The sequence below is a fragment of the Cryptomeria japonica genome, chromosome 10 (genome assembly GCF_030272615.1).
Source record: "Cryptomeria japonica chromosome 10, Sugi_1.0, whole genome shotgun sequence".
Lineage (NCBI taxonomy): Eukaryota > Viridiplantae > Streptophyta > Pinopsida > Cupressales > Cupressaceae > Cryptomeria > Cryptomeria japonica.
In genome coordinates, this window is record NC_081414.1 from 416,145,828 (window position 1) to 416,169,622 (window position 23,795).

The 23,795-nt window shown below is 37.6% G+C and overlaps 1 protein-coding gene across 10 annotated transcripts in view; it reads right to left on the bottom strand.

Moving 5' to 3' along the window:
* Positions 1–23,795, bottom strand: part of LOC131034092 (acetyl-coenzyme A synthetase, chloroplastic/glyoxysomal) — a 301,799-nt gene that overhangs the window by 220,000 nt on the left and 58,004 nt on the right. For all 10 annotated transcript variants that reach the window (XM_057965460.2, XM_057965458.2, XM_057965464.2 and 7 more), the window contains 2 exons: positions 22,193–22,315; positions 21,912–22,080 (listed from right to left, as the gene is read on the bottom strand). In XM_057965460.2, coding sequence (XP_057821443.1) covers positions 21,912–22,080; positions 22,193–22,315 — 292 coding nt within the window. The remainder of the gene's footprint in view (positions 1–21,911; positions 22,081–22,192; positions 22,316–23,795) is intronic.

The window sequence follows — 23,795 nt, forward strand, 5'->3', positions numbered from 1 at the left end:
TGAGTGGGGGTTATTGAAAAGGTGTGACTAGTGAAGTCACCCTTCCTCCTATATTTAAGGAGGTTCTCTCTCATTTGAGAGGTGTGTGAATTTGGAGCTTTATGGTGAGTTGTATCACTATGCATATGAGGTATTATTGGCCATGTGGAAGTATTGGAGGAGTGTCCCCAGGTTCATGTATATTTTATGATAGACTACATTTGTAAGTGTTTTAATTAAATGATGCTTTATGGGGTTTTTTACCTAAAAGGTTTTCCCCATGTATATCTTGTGTAATGTGTACATTTATGCATGTATGTTTTTTATATTTCATTTAATTTATAATATTGTATATAATGATTAGTATCCTAAGATCCTATTTTCTAACAGTACCTCTTCTTGCTGGTCATACAATTCTTCGAAGGGACATGAGGGTTTCTTGATGCCATTTGAGGGTTTTAGAAGGGCTTCTTTGGCCTATGGAAGGCATCTAGGGAGGCTTCAATGTTGGATATAACAAACATGGGCAAACAAGAGTTATCTTGATTGTGGGGTCCAGTTTTGTGGACTTGCAGGAGATGGTCCAAGTGCAATTAATTATCCAACTCAACCAAATTTTTTGGGTATGTTTGAAATGACGTTGTAATGTAAATTTATGATCTATGTTGCACTTATTTTTATATTATGTTGTAATTTCAATTCTGAGAATAAATCTGAAATATCTCAAGTTGTGGGTTTACCTAAATATTGTACTTTGAGAAGTTTTATTTCTTTTATTGCTGCATGTATTATTTTTGCAAAGAAATCTTTTGCATTTCCATCTACTTTTATTAAACTCTTCAAATTAGAAAACAAAAAAAACAAGGGTACATATTACAAGCTTCAAGATAAGCTCACTACTATTGAGGTGAAGGTGTTGGGACTCATTAAATTGAGTCAAGTTTTGAGGCCCAATTCAAATTTTGCTTTGCATTTCCAAATAAGTCAGTTTGAATGGCCTAGTTTGTGAGAGGTCAAAATGGAGCCGGTTGATTTTCAGAGGGTAAGGCTCGAAAGACATGTCCTACACCTTTCATTTGGCCTATGCAGTGATGTGCAACTTTCAGAATTCAGTTTGGAGGAGTTTACCAAGTACTCATTTCGAGGGGTGAGCTGAAAGTGCATTTTAGGCACAAATGCAGTTTTTATTGAGTAGCCTACTTTGAGTGTTTGCATCTTTTGCCCTGTTGATTGTCATGAAGAAATTCAAAATGGATTCAATTTTATGCATAAATGTGAGTCAGCTTGCAAATTTTCATGTCCTAATGAATCCATTTGCTCAGTTTTCAGAGCCAAATCCGTTTGCAGTTTGTGTGGTTTGACTAGTCCCTGTTTTGACAGCTAGTCGGAGCCCTGTTTCGCATGAGTGTAAAAGTTGCCTCAGTGGGTGTCATGTCAGAATGTTTCTTTCGGGTTAATGCTGGTATAAATGATGAGCTATGTTTCAAATTTCAAGCCTCTGTCAATCCGTTTGATCGGTTTTCAAAAGGGTTCATTTAGCCATCGTTTTCAATCTTCTGCACTTTCAGTGTTATATCAGTTAAAGTAGCTGTTTTTATGAGCACGCCATTTGCATCCAGTCAAGCTTTTGGTCGAACTAAGAATTCTAAGTTTTAATATGTACTTTAAGGTACCTGTGTTTCAAATTTGAGGGCCTATGGAGGTCGTTTGATATTTTTGAGAAAGGCATCATGTGTTGCTAGAACATTGACTTCATCGGGTCTGCAATGTCGACAAAGCCAGTTGGTCATTTTCGTCGATTAATATCTCTTCGCTCGGGACTCATCTTGAGAAACCGTTTGGAAGATTTCATCCCTATATATCAGAGTACACACCTGTCAGATGGCGTGGTCCAGAAAAGTGTTTTGACTACTTCAAAAATTACGTCTTCACGATTAAATGCGAAAATGTGGCGTAATTGCCTGAAGGTTGCAAAATTCAGTCTAATGATCCGAAAACGATGCCGATCGTTTCCAAAGGTGTGTTTAAGGTTCCTGAAGCATTTCAAAGGTCAGTTGCATAAAAACCAAAAAAAAATTTAGTCAGACCCACTTTGGGGCCCGACCTGACTTGTTGCTTCACAATGTTTTTTGAATCAAGGTTTAACAATATAGCTCAAATAAAGGAGATCATTGTCATATAGATTTTCATGGTCTATAAAGACATGAATGATGTGCATTGGGTGCTCTCTATTGTCATGCTTTCATTCCTATCTAGAGTTTTGAATCCTAGGTCTACATTGTTTGTATTCCATTGATCGTGTGTTATATCTCCATGAGCCAATTCACAATCCCTAAGAACCATCAAACAGAAGCTATAATATACAAAAGAGATAGTTAAAGTCTAATGATTGTTGAGATTGTGTAGTCATTATGGATGAGAGCAGTCCATGACTGTATATCTAAAAAAATAGTTCATGATAGAGAATAATGGACAAGGATCGTGCACATTAGTCATTATATGAGTTCACTGTCAAAAGAATAATCATCATCACAGTTACAGCAACCAAATCCTACACCCCACGTGACCCTGTCAGATCCTCCAAATGGAATTATGCGAATACCTTTCTAAACAGCTGCTTGGATTTATAAGGATTTGGGTTATAAGGCTTATCAAATTTGGTCTATTGAAGATTTGTCAAATCCATTTTATCCATGTAGTTTGGTGCAACTTATGTGTGTTGGCTATCAACTTAGGAAGAGAACGATCTCATCAATTCCTCACTCAAACTCTGCAAGTGTCCTCCCTCTACGTGGTAGTTTTAAACAAGTTAATTTAGAAGTTCAACGCACCTCTTGCCAAAGACTCCCCTGCATGGTAATAGAAGAGGGCAAGGAATCATTTAAAGCTTTGAATAAAGACATGGTAGCAGCTCCAATTAGCAATGATCCTCTGTGTGGTATGAAGGTTTGGAAGACTGTTAGAAGTTCCAGCAGATGATTGAAAACCAATCAATGCCTCCCTCAGACGTGACATGTGGTAAGTGGGAAACCCACGTGAGGTGCAGGCCAAGTGATGCCTTTGTTGGGTGAGTTTGCAAAGGTAAAAACGTGGAGGATGGTGTTGAGCAAATGCAAAAGCTTTTAAAGATTTTATCCAGTAGCAAGTTCTCTCTCCCTCCACGTGAAGTCTCCCATGGAATGCGGTCAATGTCCTACGTGGAGTGGAGTTTTAAGAATGCAGAGAATTTCAGTTAAATGCAACAAGCCAGCGTCCTCCTTTCATGTGGGGTAAACTATAAAAAATTGCATAAAACTGTAACCATGGTGTGTGGCATGGGCATCCTTTAGCATCCTCCTTCTCTCACGTGCCTCCCTATTCTCTGTTGACAATGGTTTTTAATGGAAAGGCATTGATTCCTCTCCTCAGGTCACGTGAGCCTTCTGTGAGGCGTTGAAGTTGCAGGAAACTTCAAGCAAATTAAATGGTAGGTGTGCTCAGCCATGGTGTTTGGGAGAAGCATAAAAGCTTTTGATTGCATAATGCCCAGCCAGGTCCTCATTGTCTTCAGCGTGGAGTGGTGTTTAGAGTGAAGGTTAAAGCATCAAGTTATTTTAAACAGTTCATGCCTCCCTCCCTTCACGTGGAGTGAAATCTTCAGCAATGCAAAGTTTTCAACAATGCGTTTGGCATGTAGGTTGCAGAAATTTTGTGGCAAATGACATTGGCAGGTGTCTGTTTTTCCCTTTGTCAGCCATCTCCCCCTGCGTGGAAACGATGAAAGGCGTTTAAACTCCAACAAAATGCACTGGAAGCCATGAAAGTCTCAGGCAAAGCTCCGAAATGCAATCCCAGGCTTAATGCATTATCCCACATTCTCTGTGGAAGGGACTTTTTTAATGTTTATATGTAAGACTCCACTCATCTAATATGTCAAAGCCATCAAGGCTTTTGACGGACGGTGCTCATTGAGTGCCCAAGGAGGACCCCACGCGCGTGGGTGCGCATCCCAAGGTGACCCAAGGAGGTGACAAATGGCGACAGGTGGACCCCACGCGGGCACGCTTCCCGAGGCAGACAGGCAAAATTTTGTAGAGAAAGGCCGACTTAACCAGCGAGTAGGTTTGGAGCAGATCGACGGTCGGCGTGACTTTGCGAAGGCAAGATGCACGAAGGATAAGGGCTACGAAATGGCGAAAAGCTTAGCCGGATCGCGAAGAGTTAAAGAGTGAGCAAGTTCGGAGGATCCGACGGCCTGTGCAACTTCGTGACCCAAAGATGCAAGATCGTTAGCCATCGCGAAATGGCGAAAGACAGGTGGCAGGTCCAAGTGGAAGTCCAACTCACGGGTCCTGTCCAGTGGCGATGATGTGGCACTGAGGTGGTGCACAAGTGGCAGTGACAAAGCGTGCACGTGGCGGTGATGAGGTGTCATCCGATGTGGCGCCCAGTGGATCCCATCAGCCAATCAGGTACCGACACATGGCAAAGCGTCAAAGCACAATAGGAGCCAAAAATCAAAATTAAAATCAGTTTAACATATAGTTCAGACTATATAAAAAAAATGAAAAATTTCAATGATGTGCACACATGAGGAATTAATTCGCTCAGGGCTTAATTTTTGGCCAAATTATGAAGTATTATATGTTTCCGGAAAGCTCTCAGAGTGAGGAATCCAATTATGAAGTCAATTTTGACAAAGATCAGATATTTTGGGAGCAGTTTGGACGGGAATGAAATTCAGTTAGAAAGAGGGACACATGGCAGTATGATATGCAGACTTTTTTTTTTCCCTCCTTATTCCCAATTCTTCTCAGTTGTAAGGGTTCCAGAAATTTGGAAAAATGCTCCAGATTTGATGGCTTCCATTTCTGAGTTCTCTTCAAGATTGTACAGGGCAGTGCTTCTCTTTTAGTAATAGAGTTCTTTCTTGCTGTAGATGTTTTGCTGCAGGTTCTTGTGTATGTAAGGCATGCATAACTTCACACAGAATTCGTCTCTGGATGTATTTCTTGTTGTTACAAATTGAAGGCCTTGAGGAGGTTTGAAGTTTGTCAATTTCAAGGAGGTTGTAGTGATTGTTGCAGGTATTCTTCAAGGAGAAATTTAAATTCTGTAATACATCATAGATAATGGGATATACATTTTTGCAGATCTGATGGTTTTGTGAATGAGCTGGGTAATGCATTTTTGTAAGGCATTAATGCAGGGATATTAATAATGAAGATGGGTTTGCAGTATATGCTATCATTTACAGTTTGATATATGACTTTGTTGCCCTTAGATAAGGCACTGGTCTCACAAGTTTTGGGAATGTTCTCAGAGCAATATATTTTAAAAGACAAATCTATTTCCCTTCATGTTTTAGGGGTTTGTGTTCCATTCTTTCCAAGCTCTATTTCATCTTATTGTTTGTACAGATCTAGCCAATCTGTAGTGTTTCCTAACCTGTTGAGCTTGTGAAGTGATCTATTTGCTTATAGTTGATGCAATTTTGTGTTTGTAATTGTTGTATTCAAAGCATCAAAGGGTGTCCCCCCCTAGGTCTAGCAGAACCTGAAGTGCAGGAGGATCAATTAGGGTCCTATGTTATGTTGTCCAAGCCCTAATGTGTTTTGTAGACTAAAATTGGCCATTTCATAGAAGGATTGCAGGTGTTCTTGGGTTATCGCTTTTGGTGAACAACAGAAGGTTTAGGATAACTAGTTGTTGCCTTTACTATAAAAGAGTTCTCTCCATATTGGGACCTATTTGTGCAATCTCTCTACACTCATTAGAATACTCCCACTAATGTAAATATTTGGGATGATTTCATCTAAAAGGAGACCAAACTAGAGACTGTTTTAGGTGTAGTGAAAAAGAGTCAAAACCTAGCCCTCATTAGGAAGATGAGGAAAGGTACGAAAGGTAAAAAGGAGAAGAAGGATTCTACTTATTCTCAATACAAGAAGAAATACGCAAAACATATCAAGTGTTCAAAATGCCAAAAGAATGGATTGACTTGATAAGAAAAGGGGATAGTTAAGTAGCAACAAAAGAAGTTTGCAAGTGATAGTTAAGTAGCAAAAAAATAAGTTTGCAAGTATAGAATCTTTAGCAATGGATGATCTCTCATCCAAGATTGAGATAATGTTCTCCCTTGTGTCATTCCTATCCACTAACATCATTTCCAATGTAGGTTGGTATGTGGACAATGGGGCATCATGACACAACCTTCAATAAGAAGGCTTTCAATAGACTTCAAGAACACAAGGCAACTATACAAGAGGACCTTGGTGATAATTCCACATCCAATTATAGGGAGAGGATCTATCTCATTGTGCTTAGGTGATGTTCTTGGGTTTCATGACATCTTATATGTTATTAGGATAGCTAAGAACTTGTTTTCAAATTCAACAATGATCTATATTAAGAGTGTGGCTCAATTTGATGATCAACAAGCCATTATAAGATATTGCAGCGAAGATCCAAGTCCAATTTTGATGATGGGTATACAAGAGAGTGAAATTTATAGGTCTTCTATTGATCTAGTCAAACATGGATCCCTAGTGCATCATAGTGAGCAACTATGCAATCTTTGACACAAGAGACTTAGTCACCTAAGCTGAAAAGGACTACCTCTCTTAAACAACATAGTGTTGGAATCGCAAACTTCAAGATAGAGAAGAGAAGAGTATGCAAAGGTTGCACACTCAAAAAAATGTGAATCCTATTTATCCTATTAGTGATCATAGATCAAGATGGATTCTTGATTTTATTGGTTCAAATGTCTCTAGATCCATGCTAGTATCTTTATTGGTAGGTAACTCATTTACTGATGATTCCTCTACTAAAACCTAGATTTACTTCATGAAAACCATAGGTCAAGTATTTAGAAAAATTCAACAGTTCAAATCTCTTGTGGAGAATCAAACAAGTAAGAAGATAAATAATTTGAGGTTTGACGATGGAAGTGAGTATACCTCCAAAGACTTTGATTTATTTTGCAGGGATGCAAGGATTGAGAAGATGCAAAAAAAAGGAAGAAGTGTGTATCAATAATTTTAGAGGTTTTGAGGTCCATGAGGGAGACACCCATGCATAACAAGTTGAAGAAGAATCTTTATAGGTTGAAGCAAGGACCATGTTCTTAGTGCCCATAAATTGGTATTTACTTGTTGAATTCAAGCTTCACCAAAACTGTTATAGATCGTAACCTTTACTATTTGTTTGATAAATATGATCTATTAGTTTGGTCTTGTATGTGGATGAACTAATTCTTACAAGTAACATGAGAAGTTCGCAGCATGATGCAAGTGGGACTTGAACCTAAGTTTGATACGAAGTTCATTGGCTCTATGCTTAGGACCCCTTCAATAGTGTTGTTATGATCTTTGCCTTTTCCTTGCAGACTGAAATGCAACTAAGGATTCTTAAAATAAACTACCATAACAGATGAGGAAAGTAGCACTAAACTTCCTCATCCTAAATTCTAAAGTAATTCTTGTTGTCTTAATTTTTGAATTTTCAAAAATTAAACAACCCCTACAAATTTTGGCTTAAATTTGTCGTTTTTGTCTATAAGGAACGTCTTACAAGGTTTCAAAACTCGTATTCATTCATGTCTGTGTGGGAGAAAAAGTGACACTAAGCAAACATGCCCTAATCTCACTTTCAACCACACACTTGTGGAATACGAAAGAGCCTAGAGGTATCACACAATTGGCTACTTCTTCTAGTGGAAGAGAGAGCCACGGGCTACCTATTAGGATTTCTATTCCTTTGTTGCAATTGAAAGATGAAATGATGCAAGTTCAATCCCTAACCCCAAAGTGCAAGTATGAACTAATAATAAGATTGCAGAATTGAACTTAAACAATGGAAAGCTGTAAACACAAGGACAAGACAAGAATGTAAATGCGTACCCGGAGTCAAAATTTGAGTGAAAATGTTCGGGACGGGGGCGCGGGCGCCACTGTCCTGATTCTACCCCTGAAACTGCTCCGGAAACTGCTGTTTTGCACTCTGGAAAAGCTGTCAAAAATGCTGAAAATGCTGTCTGTCAGGAGGACCAGGGCGCCCAGCGCCCCTGTCCTGGCAGGACCAGGGCGCCCCACGCCCCTGTCCTAGTCTTTTGCTTCGAGATTTGGTGTGTTGTTTGGTCTCCGTCTGCTTCTTCCGGATCTGTAACTTGCGGCGTCGTCCGAGTCCTGAAACCTGCACTTATATCTGAAAAGGTGTTTGGGCTGCTATATAGGGTTTTGCCTTAGTCAAACCCCCGCTTCGGTGATTTCCACCTCCACGAATAGCCAAGTTGTATTGTAAAATGTATTGTGTGTGCAGACCTAGTGTGTGTGCAAGGTCCTTAAATGCAAGAAAGCAAACTAGAGCAACCTAGAAAGTAAACCCTAATTGCTTGTGAATGATAATGTAAATGCTCTAAATCAAGATGCAAAGTGATCTAAAGCATGAATAAAGGATATATTGAAGCTTATGCAAAGACATGAAAACAACATGAAATCATACCCAACCCTTAAGGGAGGAGTACAAGCCAATCTTCAGTCGGTAATCTCCTATTGTTCTTCAATGTCTCCCAAGCCCTAAATGAATGAAATTGATGAATGATTGATGGATGGATGTTGAATGTTATTGAAGTCTTCAAAGATCTGCTCTTTCGCTGCATAGAAGGTCCTCCAAAGCCAAAATTCCGATCCTTTCAAATGAAGAAAGAGAGCTCTTATATATGAAACCCTAGGTCTTAATTTCGACTTTAGGCCGACTTAGAGATTGAATCTCCCGCCAATTTCTTGGGGTTAAGCTTTATTTTATGATTGGATCGCGCTCCTAAAATTTCGGGAAAAATGTCCGGGACCATGTTGCACTCCGGGCGCCATGGTCCCGACAACTTTTCGCCAAATTTTCAGGGCCGTCGGATATGATGATTTTAGAGAGAATCCCAAAGTTACAAGTGATTTCGAGATGTTTTGACCCCCGAAATCAAGCCCCCCAAGTTCAAAATAGGACCTAATCAGGGTTTTAGATTAAATGATGTATTGGAAGAATAAAGTGAAAAGGGCACACTTTAATGAAAGGGCCCAACTTTATGATGTGGAAGATGATGAAATAAAACCTTAGACCTAATTAATTTGATTAATTAAGTGCTAAAGGGGAAATGCAATGCAAAATGCAAAATGCGCCAAGGCGGGTGCTAAACTAGGTGTGAAATTGTACCACCCTAGCAAGTGCGTACAATTTACGACGCTACAATGTCTTTTTGCTAGTGTGTGTTTTTGTCTTCATTGTCCAATTTTTGGCCAATTTTGACTATCTTTTTTCCTCCTTTTTGTGCAAATCAGGTCTTAAAGACCAAATTCCAAGTAAAGGGGGCCTTTTTAAGCATTTTGCAAGTAAATGTGTTTACTTACAATCAGGTCTCTAAGACCCGATTACAAGTAAGTTCATTAATCACTTGTAATCGGATCTCTATGACCTGATTGCAAGTCTTTTTTATTTTATTTTGTTTTTAAGTTTTGCAAAGTGGTTCTTAACACTTACAATCAGATGTTCAAAGCCTGATTACAAGTGCATTTTACATTGAGCGATTGAGTCATATGTATTCTTGTGTTGGGTCTTTTGAAGCCTAATTCATCTTTCTTTTGCCCTATGATTTTGAAGGAGGTGTTTTTATGTTGTGTTTGGATTATAATAGGAGTGCTCTTCTTCGGTTGCATATATAAATCTTTGAGAGAAGTGTTGAGCATCATTTAGCTCCATTTGAAGTTTCATTTCCGTTTTGGGCGAGATTTTCAAGCTTTTTCTTTTGTGTTTACAAGTATGGCTTTCATGTGTTTGTACCTTCTCCTTTGGGCATTCTTGCATTCATTTTTGTTTGTCTTTGCATCTTCCTCTGCGTGTTTAGATTGCTTTGTACATTGGGGTTTTTCATAACCTGATCTTGCATATACCATTCCCCTTTGGGAAGCATTTCTTTGGCAAGCATTTCCTTCCAAGAATGGTTTTCGCCCATGTAGTAAGTCAAATTTGTGCTAGCAATTTTAAATACTTGCATTTGGGTCTCTATTGCCTGATTGCAAGTCATTATACCTCCGTCAGTTTTTCCAATTGCAATATCATACTAGAAGTCGAGTCTTCAAAATCCGATTGCAAGCATGCATAAGCAAATGGCTTATTTTCTATCTCTTTTACTTGCAATCGGATCTTGGAGACCCGACTGCAAGTTCATTTGTCCTTTGTCTTTCCGTTTGCTATCACCTTTACTTGCAATCAGGTCTTGGAGATCCATTTGCAAGCTTTCTTTTATCCATCTTGCAAGCTCGCATACTTGCATTTAGGCCTCCAAGATCCGATTGCAAGTAAAAGTTTCATGATCTGAAATTCTGCTCTTGCCGCTATCACATTACATATTTTAAGTTTGTCCACTCTTTTTCACCTTTTTCATGATAGATATCATGATAGGTCTAAGGTTGGACATTGTTTTTCAAAGCTCTTTCATTTAAGGAAGATATCATGGCTTCTCCAATAGCCTGTGAAGATGTATTAACTCTTTGGATTTTCAGATTCTTGTTCAATGATAGAAGAGCTAGCATCTCCTTCCAACAAGAAGATGAAATACAAGTATGATAAGTATCATAATGAAATTGCTCCTTCTCAAGTGAGCTCTCCTATGGATGAGATTAAGGACACAAAGATCGAACATGTTGATATGTCTGAGCTTCTTGAAAGAGCAGAAGGATTGCCAAGCCATGGCATGCAGTTGCTCCTAAATAGTCATATTCACTTGGTTTCTACTTTCCCAGTGGCGGTCTTGGAACCAAAATTTGTTCTTGCCTATGCTGCTCATTTTGACAGAGGATCTAGGACAATCAAGGATGATGATGGTAATACTATTATCAGATTGGATGCAGAAACCATCAATAAAATTTTCACGGTCCCTGCTGCCCCAATATATGCAGATATTTCCATGAAGAGTGCTCTAGATCACTACAATCAAAAGAGATCAGATTGCATAAGACATATCAATTCTAAATGGCTTAAGACTCCCAAGACCTGTTTCTCTTGGTGGCCTAAGTTGTATTGATCTGATTTCATTGAAGAAATCAGTGATATGATCACACTTTTGAGTAGGATAATGGGGTTAAAACAGTCCAATGTATTTAAGATCTAGATGTTCAAATACATTGTAATCATGAGGAAGAGTTAGTCTCATATCTTCTGGGGTGAATTCATCAGTGATAACCTGTGTGAGCAGGTGTCACAAGTTTCAACCACCCTCACCTTCTACATGAATTCCTACTTAGTGTACATAGCAGCGTCACAGAGACAATTTCCTGGAATTTCTACCAAAGGTGACAGGTCCCTGGTACTGATATGGAAATATTGTAAGCAACTAACTTTGAGACCTAGTAGGATTCATTACAGGAGCCTAGAAGAAGGTGAATGAGTATGGATGCTTGTTCCTTCAATTCCAACTTTCACTTACATGAGAGTTGGATGTTTTGAAGATCAGCCATATATGCTTCTGAGATATCCTACCGACAAGATCATCCTAATGGAGTTGGCTAGACAGTTGATGACAGTTCATGCAATCCAGTTAGCTCAGTAGAAGTTAGGCATCAAAGTATCTTCACATAATCCACTGTAAATATTTTCTAAGAGCCAAGACAATGGAGATAGAAATTCAAGAAATCAAGTTGAAGAAGTTCAAGGCGAGGAAGGATTATGATTATCAAGGAATGAAGGATAAAATCAAGAGATCCTTCAACCATGTTCTTTGTACAGAAGAGGATATTAGAAAAATGGACTATAGCAGGCTTACTTTGGAGAAGATTGTTGATCTGGATCTAACCAAGATTCCAGAAGGCATGGTAGATGACAGGAAAACCCTTGATCCAAAGTATATAGAGCAACGGGTTGCTAAAGCTCCTCTACCAATTGTCCAATGGTCACAGAAGGAATGTACCTCGATCTTTGATAGATTTCAGCCCATCCTTGCTAATAACAATGCTTGGCTGAAAAGCAATAATGGCAAAATTATAAAGATCAAGGTTGGGGCGGAAAGTGATTTAGCAAGACCAGTTGGGCATAAGTCTAAGGTGAGGGTCAAGTCCAAAGAGGGTGCTTCTTCCTCAAGCACCAAAATCAAGCTGAGGGTTAGTAGGGCTTTGGTTATTCCTCCAGAAGAGGTGTTGTTGAAAGGAAAAGAGAAATCTCAAGTGCAAATTCAGGTCATTGACCCTGAGGATGAACCACAAGAAGAGAATGTTCCAGAATCTCCTACTGCTTTGAATGAAGATTCTCCTCATATGGCCATTACCCAATTGTCTTTGGATGTTCCTATGTCTCAAATAGACACGGATGTGGATTCTTTCTCTACGGTTCATGTTGACACTGTTGAGCTAGATGCATCTTGTTGATGTGTTTTTTAGGCACAATTGAACACAGAATAAAATACCCAAAAGTATCTTATCCTCTCTTGATCAAAATCGTTCCAAATGATGAGCTACGTGATCAATTGGAAGACTCCAAGGTTCCTAATATTGGGTCATGGCGTGTGGATAAGCTCTATTGGTCGTTGTGATTGCTGTTAATCCAAGGGGCCTTATGTATATGCTTCTTAAAATATGGATATCTTGACTTCAAGTAATGCTTTGTGAATGATATACAATGAAGCTCTTTCCTATTTACTACTTTTATTTCTAATGGTCGGATAAAAAAAATTGCAAAAGTTGAGGGTTGAGAAAAATTAAGCTATGCCTAAGAATGCAAGAATGGAGGATGACTTTAGTGAAACTCAATTAGTCTTTGCTTAGACATGCAAGAACAACTCCACAAAGGCTAATGGGATCTTCTAAGGAAATTAGATGATTTTCAAATCATTATCAAGCATAGACACCATTAATTGAATGCATATCAATGATTGAATAACAATTGAACTTAAGCTCATTCAAGTATTCCAGTTGACCACACAAGGCGAATTTGCAATCAACAAACTGCTAGTGGTTTGGATTACGGGTTTCGCCATGAATCATGCACAACGCTCTATCATTCAACTAATCAACATGAAAGCAAATGAGAAGTAAAAACCATGTAGCTCATAGAAATAACACATTTCACCATATCTTCAATGAAAAGAGTATATTCATTTACAAGCCTTAGCAACAATTTCCTCTTCTCCTACTCTATTCTAACTTCTAACTTCTACTAAACTATCCTTGAGCTACTAACTATTAATTTCCTATTCACTATGTTTCTGCTATTAACCTTTACAAATGAGAAGTCTGAGCCTTATATAGAGAGCTCATTACAATTCAAAGGCTCAGATTGATTTGAGATCAATGGTTGAGATTACAAGATGAAAACCCTAATTAGGGTTTGTTAAAACAATTCCCTCTGCCCAATGAGAAAATTACATTCAGGTTCAATACTGAATGTGAACCAATAGAAAATAGGAGTAGGTATCTCGAAGTTTGTGCCTCCATAAGATGAGTTAGGTGCATTGCATCTAGACATGTTGATGTGGAACCTTCTGATTGATAGAATGGTGACTAGGATGCTCTCTCAGCTTGCTCATTTAAAACTTTCTTGATCACATTCTCTCTTCTTTACTCTAACTTGGAAATTTTCCTCCTTGTGATGTATTCCTAATCTCAATCTTTGAATCTTGTAGTATTGCCTTCCTTAACCTTCTTTGATGACCTTCTTGTATTCCTTTTTGATGTGTGAATGCTTTCCTATCCTTTTATAGATGCCTATCATCCGCTTCCTTGAACTTGAGCACAATCTTTGTTAAGGTTGTGATATCCTTCTTTCATGCCTTGGATGTGTAACTTGAACTTCTTCATGTGAGTGATCTTCTTTGTATGACTTGTAGTTGTAGGATATTCTTCCTCACATCAAACCTGAAAAAAACAAATATGTTTTAAATCAAAAGATAATCATTAACACTTAGTAATTCTCAAATTAAAAAATAAGATTTTAGGTCTGATTTGCGAATTAAGCCTGCTTCTCTGATTTTTAAGTTATTTCCAGGTCTGATGTTATGTGAATTTTCATCGAATTTTGCTCCGATTTCTTTCCAACATGGACAAAAACTACCTTCAGCTTGATTCTAAAACCTTCCTCTTTGATCAAAATCGCCATCTTTAAGAGCATTTCGATCAGAAGCAATGATCAAAACAATTGTAAAATCGTTGTCTTAGATGAAATTCGCTGTGTCTTGAAGTGCAGATCGGAATTGGAGATTTTTTTGAATGATGATGTTTGAAATGATTTTGAAACATTCTCTTTACATAGGTGTTGAATATTCAAGAATCGCTTCCTTGGTAGAATTAGGAAAGCAGACACATGCTAGAATGATGCATGATGCTCACGATTGTGTGGCTTCACTGGTTCAGGGTTACAATGAACTCCTAGTGAAAAAAGATGAGCTCATGGTGGAAACTGCACAACTCATCTCAATGATCCAAAAGATCACAAATTCTTCGGAAAAGGTTGCTCCCTCAACTTCCTCTACTTCCAAAGAGTCCATCAAACGAGTTGAAAAAGATTCTCAAAAGGCCAAAGTTGTTGATTCTTGGGTAGGTCAATTGGCTGATCAAAGTACTCAAGTGGTGAAGAAAGCATTGCATGTGTTGAGCAATGTAAGAGTAGCAAATATGGAATTAAATCAAACTTTAGAAGCTTTTAAGCAAAGTTTGGAATCAATAGAAAAAGATTTGAAAATCTGGCATGAGATGGATCAAGTTAAATTGAAAATCCTGTGTGACAACATTGTGATACCAAACAAAAAGAGGTATATTGAATTTGAGGAACTTATGGTCAATAAGTCATTAGTTCTCAAGGACTTAATCAAAGATATTGAGGCTACTCTAGAATGAGTATTGAGGTGGAGCAAGATATTGTCTCTAATTTTGAGAAGATGTCTTGTAAGATCTTAAGTCAAGATGAAGAGTTGCTTCCTGAAGATCTGATACTTTCTGAGTTGGTGTCGAGGCTTCGTCAGGAACTCGAGTCAGAACAGTTTACAGTGACTTCCATTCATAGACTTGTCAATTGCCAAGTTTTCCTTGAAAATATGCAAACTAGTTTTGAGGAACATATAGCAACAATAGTAAGATATTCTGATGTCATCATCAAAACTGTTGTTGCAAGGAATACATCAGGACCAAATCCTGATGAATTGCAGGAATCAATTGACAAGTTTCAAGCTTTCATGGCCAGGAATAGAGAAGGACAAGAAGTGTCTCCTGACACTTGAATTCCGTTTTTCTTTTATATATTTCCTTCTTGACAAATTACATGTAGTGGCAAAACTTGTAATTACAAGTAGTCTTATCACTTGTAATCTTGTAAATTGTAATTACATGTAAACAAATTACAAGTTGGTTAACAATAGGACTGTAATTTGAATAAGTCATAGTTATTTATGGTTGGTTGTGGAAAAAGTCTTAGTTAGTTAGACTTCTCCCACGTTTTTCTCTTAGCCCCTCACCTATATATATAGAAGGGTGCTCTATGTATTTTTTTTATCCTTTTAGCAAGCAAGAAAACTCGAAAAAAATTTATAGTCATAAAGACTTTGTGCTTCATACATGTAAATTGGTTTCTCAAGTAATATCAAGAAAGCATTTGAGTTTCCAACTTTGTGTTGAAGCCTTGCTCTTATATCCATTGTGTTCTTGTGTCATAGTGGTATATTTTTCTACATTTGCTTGAGGTTCTAACGAGATTGTTGAAAGGAGCTTTAATCTAATTTCTTGTAAACTTTGTGCTACAAGTATTAAGGATTAAATTATTATAGCTAAGTTTTCATAATAGAGAGGAACTGTAAGACTTTGTGCTTGTAGTTGCTCCCATTTGTAGTAGTTTAGAAGTGTACCATATCAGTAGACTTTGTGCTGTCATATGTTATATACTGTTCTTATTCTAATCATTTTGAAAGGTAGATAGGATAGTGTTGTGACGTTTTCACACATCGCCCCATTGCAAATGGGGACCCATGTTTTTTTTGCTCGTTTTGTTCGTTTTTGCTTTTCTTTTTCTAGGGTTTTGTTAGTTTGTTAGTTGTCTGGATTTAGGGTCAAGCCTTAGGGTTCTAATTACCGTCTTTTCGGACCAAAATCCAGTCGATTTTGGGAGCTTTTTGAATTTCTTTTTCTAGAATGCAAATTTTGAATGCAATGAATTCGCCAGAATGGTCTAATTTTCAATTGGAATGTTCATGCAGAGCTTAAACTTGTCTAAGTGTTGACCGTCAATATGAATTTTTGTCTGATTGAATATTTTGACCAAATTTTGACTTTTTTGAATTTTGATCCTAGGCATTTCAAATGATTTGTTTTCGCCTTGTGAAGTGATAAAATGTGTAAAATCATGATATTTTGGCCTGTAGGAGCAAAATCGCTCCTGTCCCTCAGTGAAGGACAGGAGCTCAATTTCAAATATCTCATCATCCTTGCAGAGTCCAGACAAATTTTACGTTTGAAGTGATGGAGAACGACGAGATCTTTCCATTGAATACAAATTGAAGATTTTCATGAGCACAGAAATGCCTCCAGGAGGAAAATCGCTCCTGTCCCTCAGTGAAGGACCGGAGCTACAATTCAAATTTCGTCTTGTCCTTGCAAGATTTTGAAAGCTTAATGATTTGAGGACGTCCAAGGGAAGATACTTTGCCAAATGAATATAATTTGAGATGCAAAAAACGAAGGAGAATGACCTATATTGACCAAATCGCTCCTGTCCCTCTCCAAGGGACCGGGGCGAGGTACCTTGTAGCTCTCGTCCCTCTCCCAGGGACCAGAGCGATTTCCTTCATTATGCAAAATCCAGACAAAGGTCAAGGCAAGTTTACGTTCAAAAACAAGGAAAAACATGAGATAAATGCGTTGAATATAAATTGAAGATTTTTGGGACGTCCATAACAATGCTAATTGCCTAAATCGCTCCTGTCCCTCAGTGAAGGACCGGAGCTACAAATCCAATTTTGCTTTGTCCTTGCAAGATTTTAACGTCTTGACGATGTGAGAAGGTCCAAAGAGGTACATTTTATCAAATGAATATAACTTGAAGTGCTGTCGGGGAGATCAATAGGGTGGCAAGTCCGGCTTGAGTGAGGTCCTGATCCTGAAATTTGGCTAAGTCTGGAATGTCCTGATCCTGAAATTTGACTAAGTCTGGAAACTGAAAAACCTCCAAAAACTAGATTTTGCAATATAACTCCTGGAGGTCTGAAACCACTCTCAAACATCCTGAAAGTATATATGGAATATAACTTAAAGTATAAGAAAGAAGAAACATAGAAGGAAATGTCACTTATACTTAAATGTTATATTCCATTAAAATTGTCCTGATCGAGAGTGCGAAAAGTCAAATTTCGCTCGTGTCCTTCTCCAAGGGTCCAGAGCGAAAAGCGCTCCTGTCCCTCTCCAAGGGACCAAGGCGAATCGCTCGTGTCCCTCACCAAGGGACCAGAGCGAAAATGATTAGTTGAGCCATTCCTGACCTTGTTCGGACGAATCGAGACATCAAAGGCATGGTGAAGGACGAAATGAGCATGATAGAACATCCAGACTTGATCAAAAACAATGAAATGATGAAGTTTTGCCTAGAGGGTCAAATTCGCTCCTGTCCCTCACTGAAGGACCAGAGCGAAGTTCTTCATAAGGTACGATCTGGGCAAAGATCAAGCAAATTTTATGTTCGAAGGCAAGAAAGGAGGTCAATCGAACCCGTTGAAGACAAATTGAAGATTATCAAACGTCAACAAAGGACCAAAATGCTTAAGTTCGCTCCTGTCCCTCAGGAAGGGACCAGAGCGATTTTTGTTGTAGATGATTTTCTCGCCAAATTTCAACCGATCTCAAGGCATGAATGAATGAAAGGAGGCATTGCGAATCCGTTGAATATAATTTTCAAAGGTGATGAAGTGAAATGAGGCCCACAAGAGCAAAATCGCTCCTGTCCCTCAGTCAGGGACCAGGGCGATGAGGTACGTATCTTCCCACTTTTTCATTTTTGGGCGCTAAACAAACATTTTTTAAATTTATTTAAATGCTAGAAAAAAATCGATATTTAATTAAAAGCATTTAAATAGCGCATGGTATGTATTTATTAATTATTTTTTGCCTTTGTAAAAAAATCGAAATTTATTAATTAAAAATAAAGGCATTTAATAATTAATTATTAATTTAATAAAAATCAAAAGGGAGCGCTTGGTATTTTAGAGGTCGGCCTTTGTTATTTGTTTTAAAAATCATTTAAATTGCCTTATTTTTTTACCAAAGTCGGCCTAAGCAAATTGGTGGTAAGCGCTTATAAAAGAGGGTGGTGAAGATCATTATTTTCACATTATCATTTTTATCATCTCAAGTGCGATTTAAGGAAGACAAAGGGAGAAGTGCGAAGTTGTGTTCAAGGAGGTGCGAATTTATATCCAAAGGAAGGCGTTAGTACTATCCAAGGAAGTGCGAACTTGTCCAAGGCATTGGAGATCACGTCAAGAACATATCAAAGATGGCGAAATTGCTAACTTGAAGAGGAGATCACGTCCAAGACTTGAAGGGTGGCGAAGTTGATAAGAGGAACGTTCTTTTGAAGATCACATCAAGACTATCGAATTTTGATTTTTGCCTAGGCAAATTCCTCATTTTGCATTCTAGAGTTAGCTCTCTAGTGAGGTATGGCGATATGGATTTATTGTTTTGATTTTGATTGTTAATCGTCATAGCTTAGATTTTGAAATTTTGAAATTTTGAATTTCTAGCTCAAGAGTCGTTTTTAGGAAATGATTAATAAAGGACTTATCATTAAGTTTCCTAAAAATTTGCTCTCTATTCATTGCAAAATCATGGTACTAATTTTGAAATGTTGTGTAGGCATCAAATGGAGGTCTCTTCAAGGAAAATCAAGCCGGATCAAGGACGGTCTTCGCCAGGACGATCAAGCCAGGACATGGACGACCTTCTTTGGACTAACATCATCAAGGGCGACCTCTTCCAATCCAGCGTTCCAAGGCGAGGTACATCATCCTGCACATCAAGGACAAAAGGAGTTAGAACAAGAGTTAATTAAAGATAGCCTCTCAACGACATCAAATTGAATATCTAGCAAGCTTCAAGTGTCAGATGAGGTGGCGTCCTAGTCATCATTTCTCCAATCAGTGAAGTCCATCTCAGCATGTCCAGATTCAATGTACTTAACTCATGGAAGGTGGCACAAACTCCGATGTACCTACCCCGGCTATCCATTGGTCGATTTTTCTAAAAGGGACATGTGTCCAAGCAATACAATTTTATCATTGGTCAAGCATTAAATGTTATGTAATGGTTGTAACAAACCCTAATTAGGGTTTTCATTGTAAAATCTTGGCCATTGATCTTGAATTGATCTAAGCCATCAAATTGTATTGTGGGCACTATATAAGCCCAGGCATTTCATTTTGTAAAAGGTGGAATTTTTTATGATTAGAGAGAGTTGTAAATAGTTGGAAGAGTTAGAATATAGTTGATAGAATAGCAATTAGAGTAGAATAGGAGGACAAGGCAAGAAATTGTTGCCATTGATTGTAAACAAACTCCATTTTCATTGAAGTAATGGTGAAATATGTCGTTTTTCTTGCAATTTGCATGGTTTCTTGTTGAAGTCTTCAATCTTAGATGGTAGATGATTAGATGAATGGAGGAAATGTGATTGATTGATGGTGGAATTCGTACATCCATACTACTAGCAGTTTGTTGATTGCAGACTTGCCTTGTGTAGTCGACTGGAATCGTTCAGCTTAAAGCTCAATTTCAATTTGTCGCCTCTTCATTGATATGCATCAACTTGGATGGTATCCATGCCTGCGGTGATGATTTGAACATCATAAAGCTCCCTTAGAAGATCGCACTAGTCTTGTGTAGATGTTCCATTGATGTCAAAACAGGATCTAGTTAGAGTTTTGTCAAAGATCAATCATTGCTCCTACATTCTTAGTATTAGGATTAGATCCTCTCTTCGCCCTTATCCTTTTTCCATTTTTTTTAATTTAAGTTAGTAAGAGCCTGTGTCCAGCAAAGCAGATCGGAAGTTCAATGTAAGTCCCCTTGTGATTCCAGCAAATCACATCATACCACTGGAGCTTGTCCACACGTGGAGACCCCACTAAAAGAACCTTGGAGTCTACCTAACTGATCCTTTACGCGAATCTTCAGCAGTTAGAGACTATTTTCTCAAGAGAGGATAAGATGCCTTTAGGTATTTTATTCTGTGTATGATTGTGTACAAAATACACGTCAACAGATAGTAGGAAAGTAAAAAGACTTTGAGCTTTTGTTTCTACATTCCCGTCCTAGGGAAGTGACGAAAGAATTTGAGCTTTCACGGAAAATTCACTTCTTTTTGTATAAACATCTATATATTTGTTTAAGTTTCTTAAGTTGTTGTATTTGTTCTTAATTTTAGTTTCTTTTCTGAAAGGAGAAAATAAAATCATCTTTTCTAAAAAAAGAGACAAGGATGTTGTCCCACCCAAGTTAGATTAGCATCATAGTTAAGTTATAATAGTAGGAAAGGGGGAGCCTTCCCTTCAAATTAGGAGAGTTTTAACTCACACGCTATGGCTAAAATCACAATTTTGCAAGCCTCCCCAGGTGTACAAAATTTTCAACCAACAATTCTCACCAATGAATAAAATTGTTTGATACTCTCAAATTAAGATTTGGAAAAATTCATCAACTTCAATTCCCACCAAAATGGCCCAACCCTATATCACCCAATTTATTAAAGAATCTAGGGTAGTCACAAACCAAGCATCAATGGCTTTTGTCTATGATTGTCAATATTAAACCTCTTTAAGCTTCTCTAATGTCTTCTTAATGGCTTTTTCCAAACAAAATCTGCAATATTCAGTAGTATTCCCTCTTTAATATCAACAACCATAATAGATGAGGAAAAGAGCACTAAACTTCTTTGTCTCGACTTTGAAGTAGTTTTCAAATTTTCACCTAGGAACAAGATTGTTTGTAACTCTCAAACTAAGATTTGGAAATAATCTTCAACTTCAATTCCCACCCACCCTCCAATTCAAGTGTTGATTTCCAAAAATGTAGTAGATGCTCCTTGGGCATTAGTTAACCAAGGTCCTGAAGATAAAACCACATGTTAGCATAAGTACCATAGTAATTCTTATCAAATATGTATTACTAATGCCATTGCTACTACCACTCTACTCTATTCATGCCTGCAATCTAATGTGTAAAACCATGTTTGTCTGCTGAATCCTGTTATTTCATTCACAAAGTTATTTCTCTCCATCTCAAGCTTTTGACCATCCTATGCAGGGCTCTATCAATACTGCTTTTCCATTTCCTCGACATGCCATGCTGTCTCTATTAATACAAAGCTTGTTTATATGCAGCTATTCAATTTCTAAGTTATCTTTTTCTAGAATGTTTCCAAGGATCTCAGAAAGTCTATGCTTCCTCCTGAGAACCTTATGTAGGGCTCTATCAATATTTCTTTTCAATTTTATTGACATGTCAAGCTGTTTCTATTTTATACAAAGCTTGTTTATTTGCAACTTTTTGTTTTCAATGTTATCCTTTTCAAGAATGTTTCCAAATTCCAGCAATCTCAAAGTGCCCAATGCTTCCTACTGACTCAATGTTCTCAAATTGAGCTGTAGTAACTCCCTATGCTCCTTACCTTTCAAAGATATCTGCTTCTCAGTTCTTTAGCTTGGTTTTTAATTCCAGTATTTTAAAAGTAATTTGTCGATGTCCATATTGTCAGTATGAATGACATATGAGATAATGTGCTATGTAGTTGATTAAGTCCTCAGAAGCTTAAAAAAATTGGTCTATTTATTTTGTTGATTTTATTGTTCATCTGCTTGCAAGGATGAACTTCTAAATCATGGAGTTTAGTGGAAAGAAATAATAATGGTTAAAAAATGAAGAACTGAAGAACCATACCTACATAAACTCCATTTTTGGATGCTTCTTCCAGAGCATCATCAACTGTTTTTTTCAGATCGATTATTTTTGCACCCCGTTTAACAGAATTGCAGGTTAGGACTGCTTTAGGTTTGCAGTCTACAATTCGTTGAGCAAGGGAATCAGCTGAATATCCAGAAAATACAACCTAGAAATCATGGTAAATACAAATGAAATCATCAATTAGTAAGGTTATATCAAAATAAGTAGAACACAAGCAGTTATTATTCTCATGGCAAGAGTTATCCAATCATACATACCGAATGAATGGCACCAATGCGAGCACAGGCCAGCATTGCTATTGGCAGTTCTGTTAACATGGGCAAATAAATTGCCACTGCATCTCCTTTCTTGACACCGACATCTTTCAAGTAGTTGGAAAGCTATACAAAAGAATAGAAGAATAAATCAGATACAAAACCTTTGTTTAGCAGTTTGCAGTAGATTTTTGCAGGACAAGGGAAAAAAAAGAAATATTGTTTTATCTAGGAATCATATACCTTTTAGGCTGCCAATCAACTGTAAAGTTCATCATTTACCAAGCTGGTAATCCACTGTAATAAGAAATCCCTCACAACAATAATGAATGTCGATAAAATACTAATGGGATTGATGTTGTGATTGGTATATCAGTATATACAACTTGACAACATAGAATTTGTTATCCAAATTCTCAAGTCATTCCTTTGTATGAGGACTCACTTTGGTGAAGGGCTCTTATTCAGCTTAGGTATTATTCAATATTATAGAAACCTGTCTTAGTCAGCTGTTAACATAGTTTGTGATAGTCTCGAGGCATAAGTGTCTTGCCAAAAAATAACTGGTTGGCCCTTAGGTGTTCATGACAGTTGGCAGAGCAGGCTGTTCTAGTATGGAATGAATTTGGGGAAAACAGCATATTCTTTGTAAAATCAAATAATTGTCATTATCTAGTAGCACATTTTATTGAGCTTCAATGGTGATTCTTGCTCAAAATTTTGACCTAGCCTGTTCTGAAGAGTGTGTGGATTCGACATAATTTAATAGATTGTATTCAGTGCAACTAGTCTAAAGGGCAGGGCAGCTTAAATAGCAGGAGGTTGGCATCACCAATATGATTATTCTCAAAATCCTAGGGATGGCACCAGCATATTCATAATTTGCACTAGTATCTAACATTAAATCTAGAAACAATTACAAGGGCGAACAGATGCAACATCAGCAGCTGCCATAAGACTGGCTAAAAGCCATATGCAACTGGATAAACTTGCTTGCAAACATATAATTAGAATGGAAATTAACAACTAAAATTTCTGATGAACAAAGTAGCTGACACAGGCCATCAAGTACCCAAGGTACATCAGATAAGAATAACTATCAAGAAAATACAACAGATAGCTCAACAACCCATAAAGAATCATCGCAATCAATCTGGCAGCAATGAGTTGACAGATGTGTTGAAAAATATTCCAACTCCCATGATATTACAAAAATAAAAACTGCAAAGCATAAACTCGAGGAGCAAAGGTATTGGAAGAATGATTGCACACATTTAAATGTGTGTTGCTTGTATTTGTTATTGAATGAGGAAACAGTGGCAGTTGTAATTTACATTGTACATATCTTTTTAGACATAAGTAATATGGTGATATTACATCAACACAAGTAATAAGTTTCTCCATCTGTACAAAGTATGGTCCAACATTATATCATATCAAATATTTCCTCAAGGACCAAACCCACGACAATTTGAATTTTATCCAAGTATTTGACCAAGACAATAGCACCAAGAATTCATTATATCAACGTATAGCTTCTGAGATACACAGTAGTAGAGACAAATATCACCAATGTCAACCAATTGCAGAATGAAGTGATGATGAA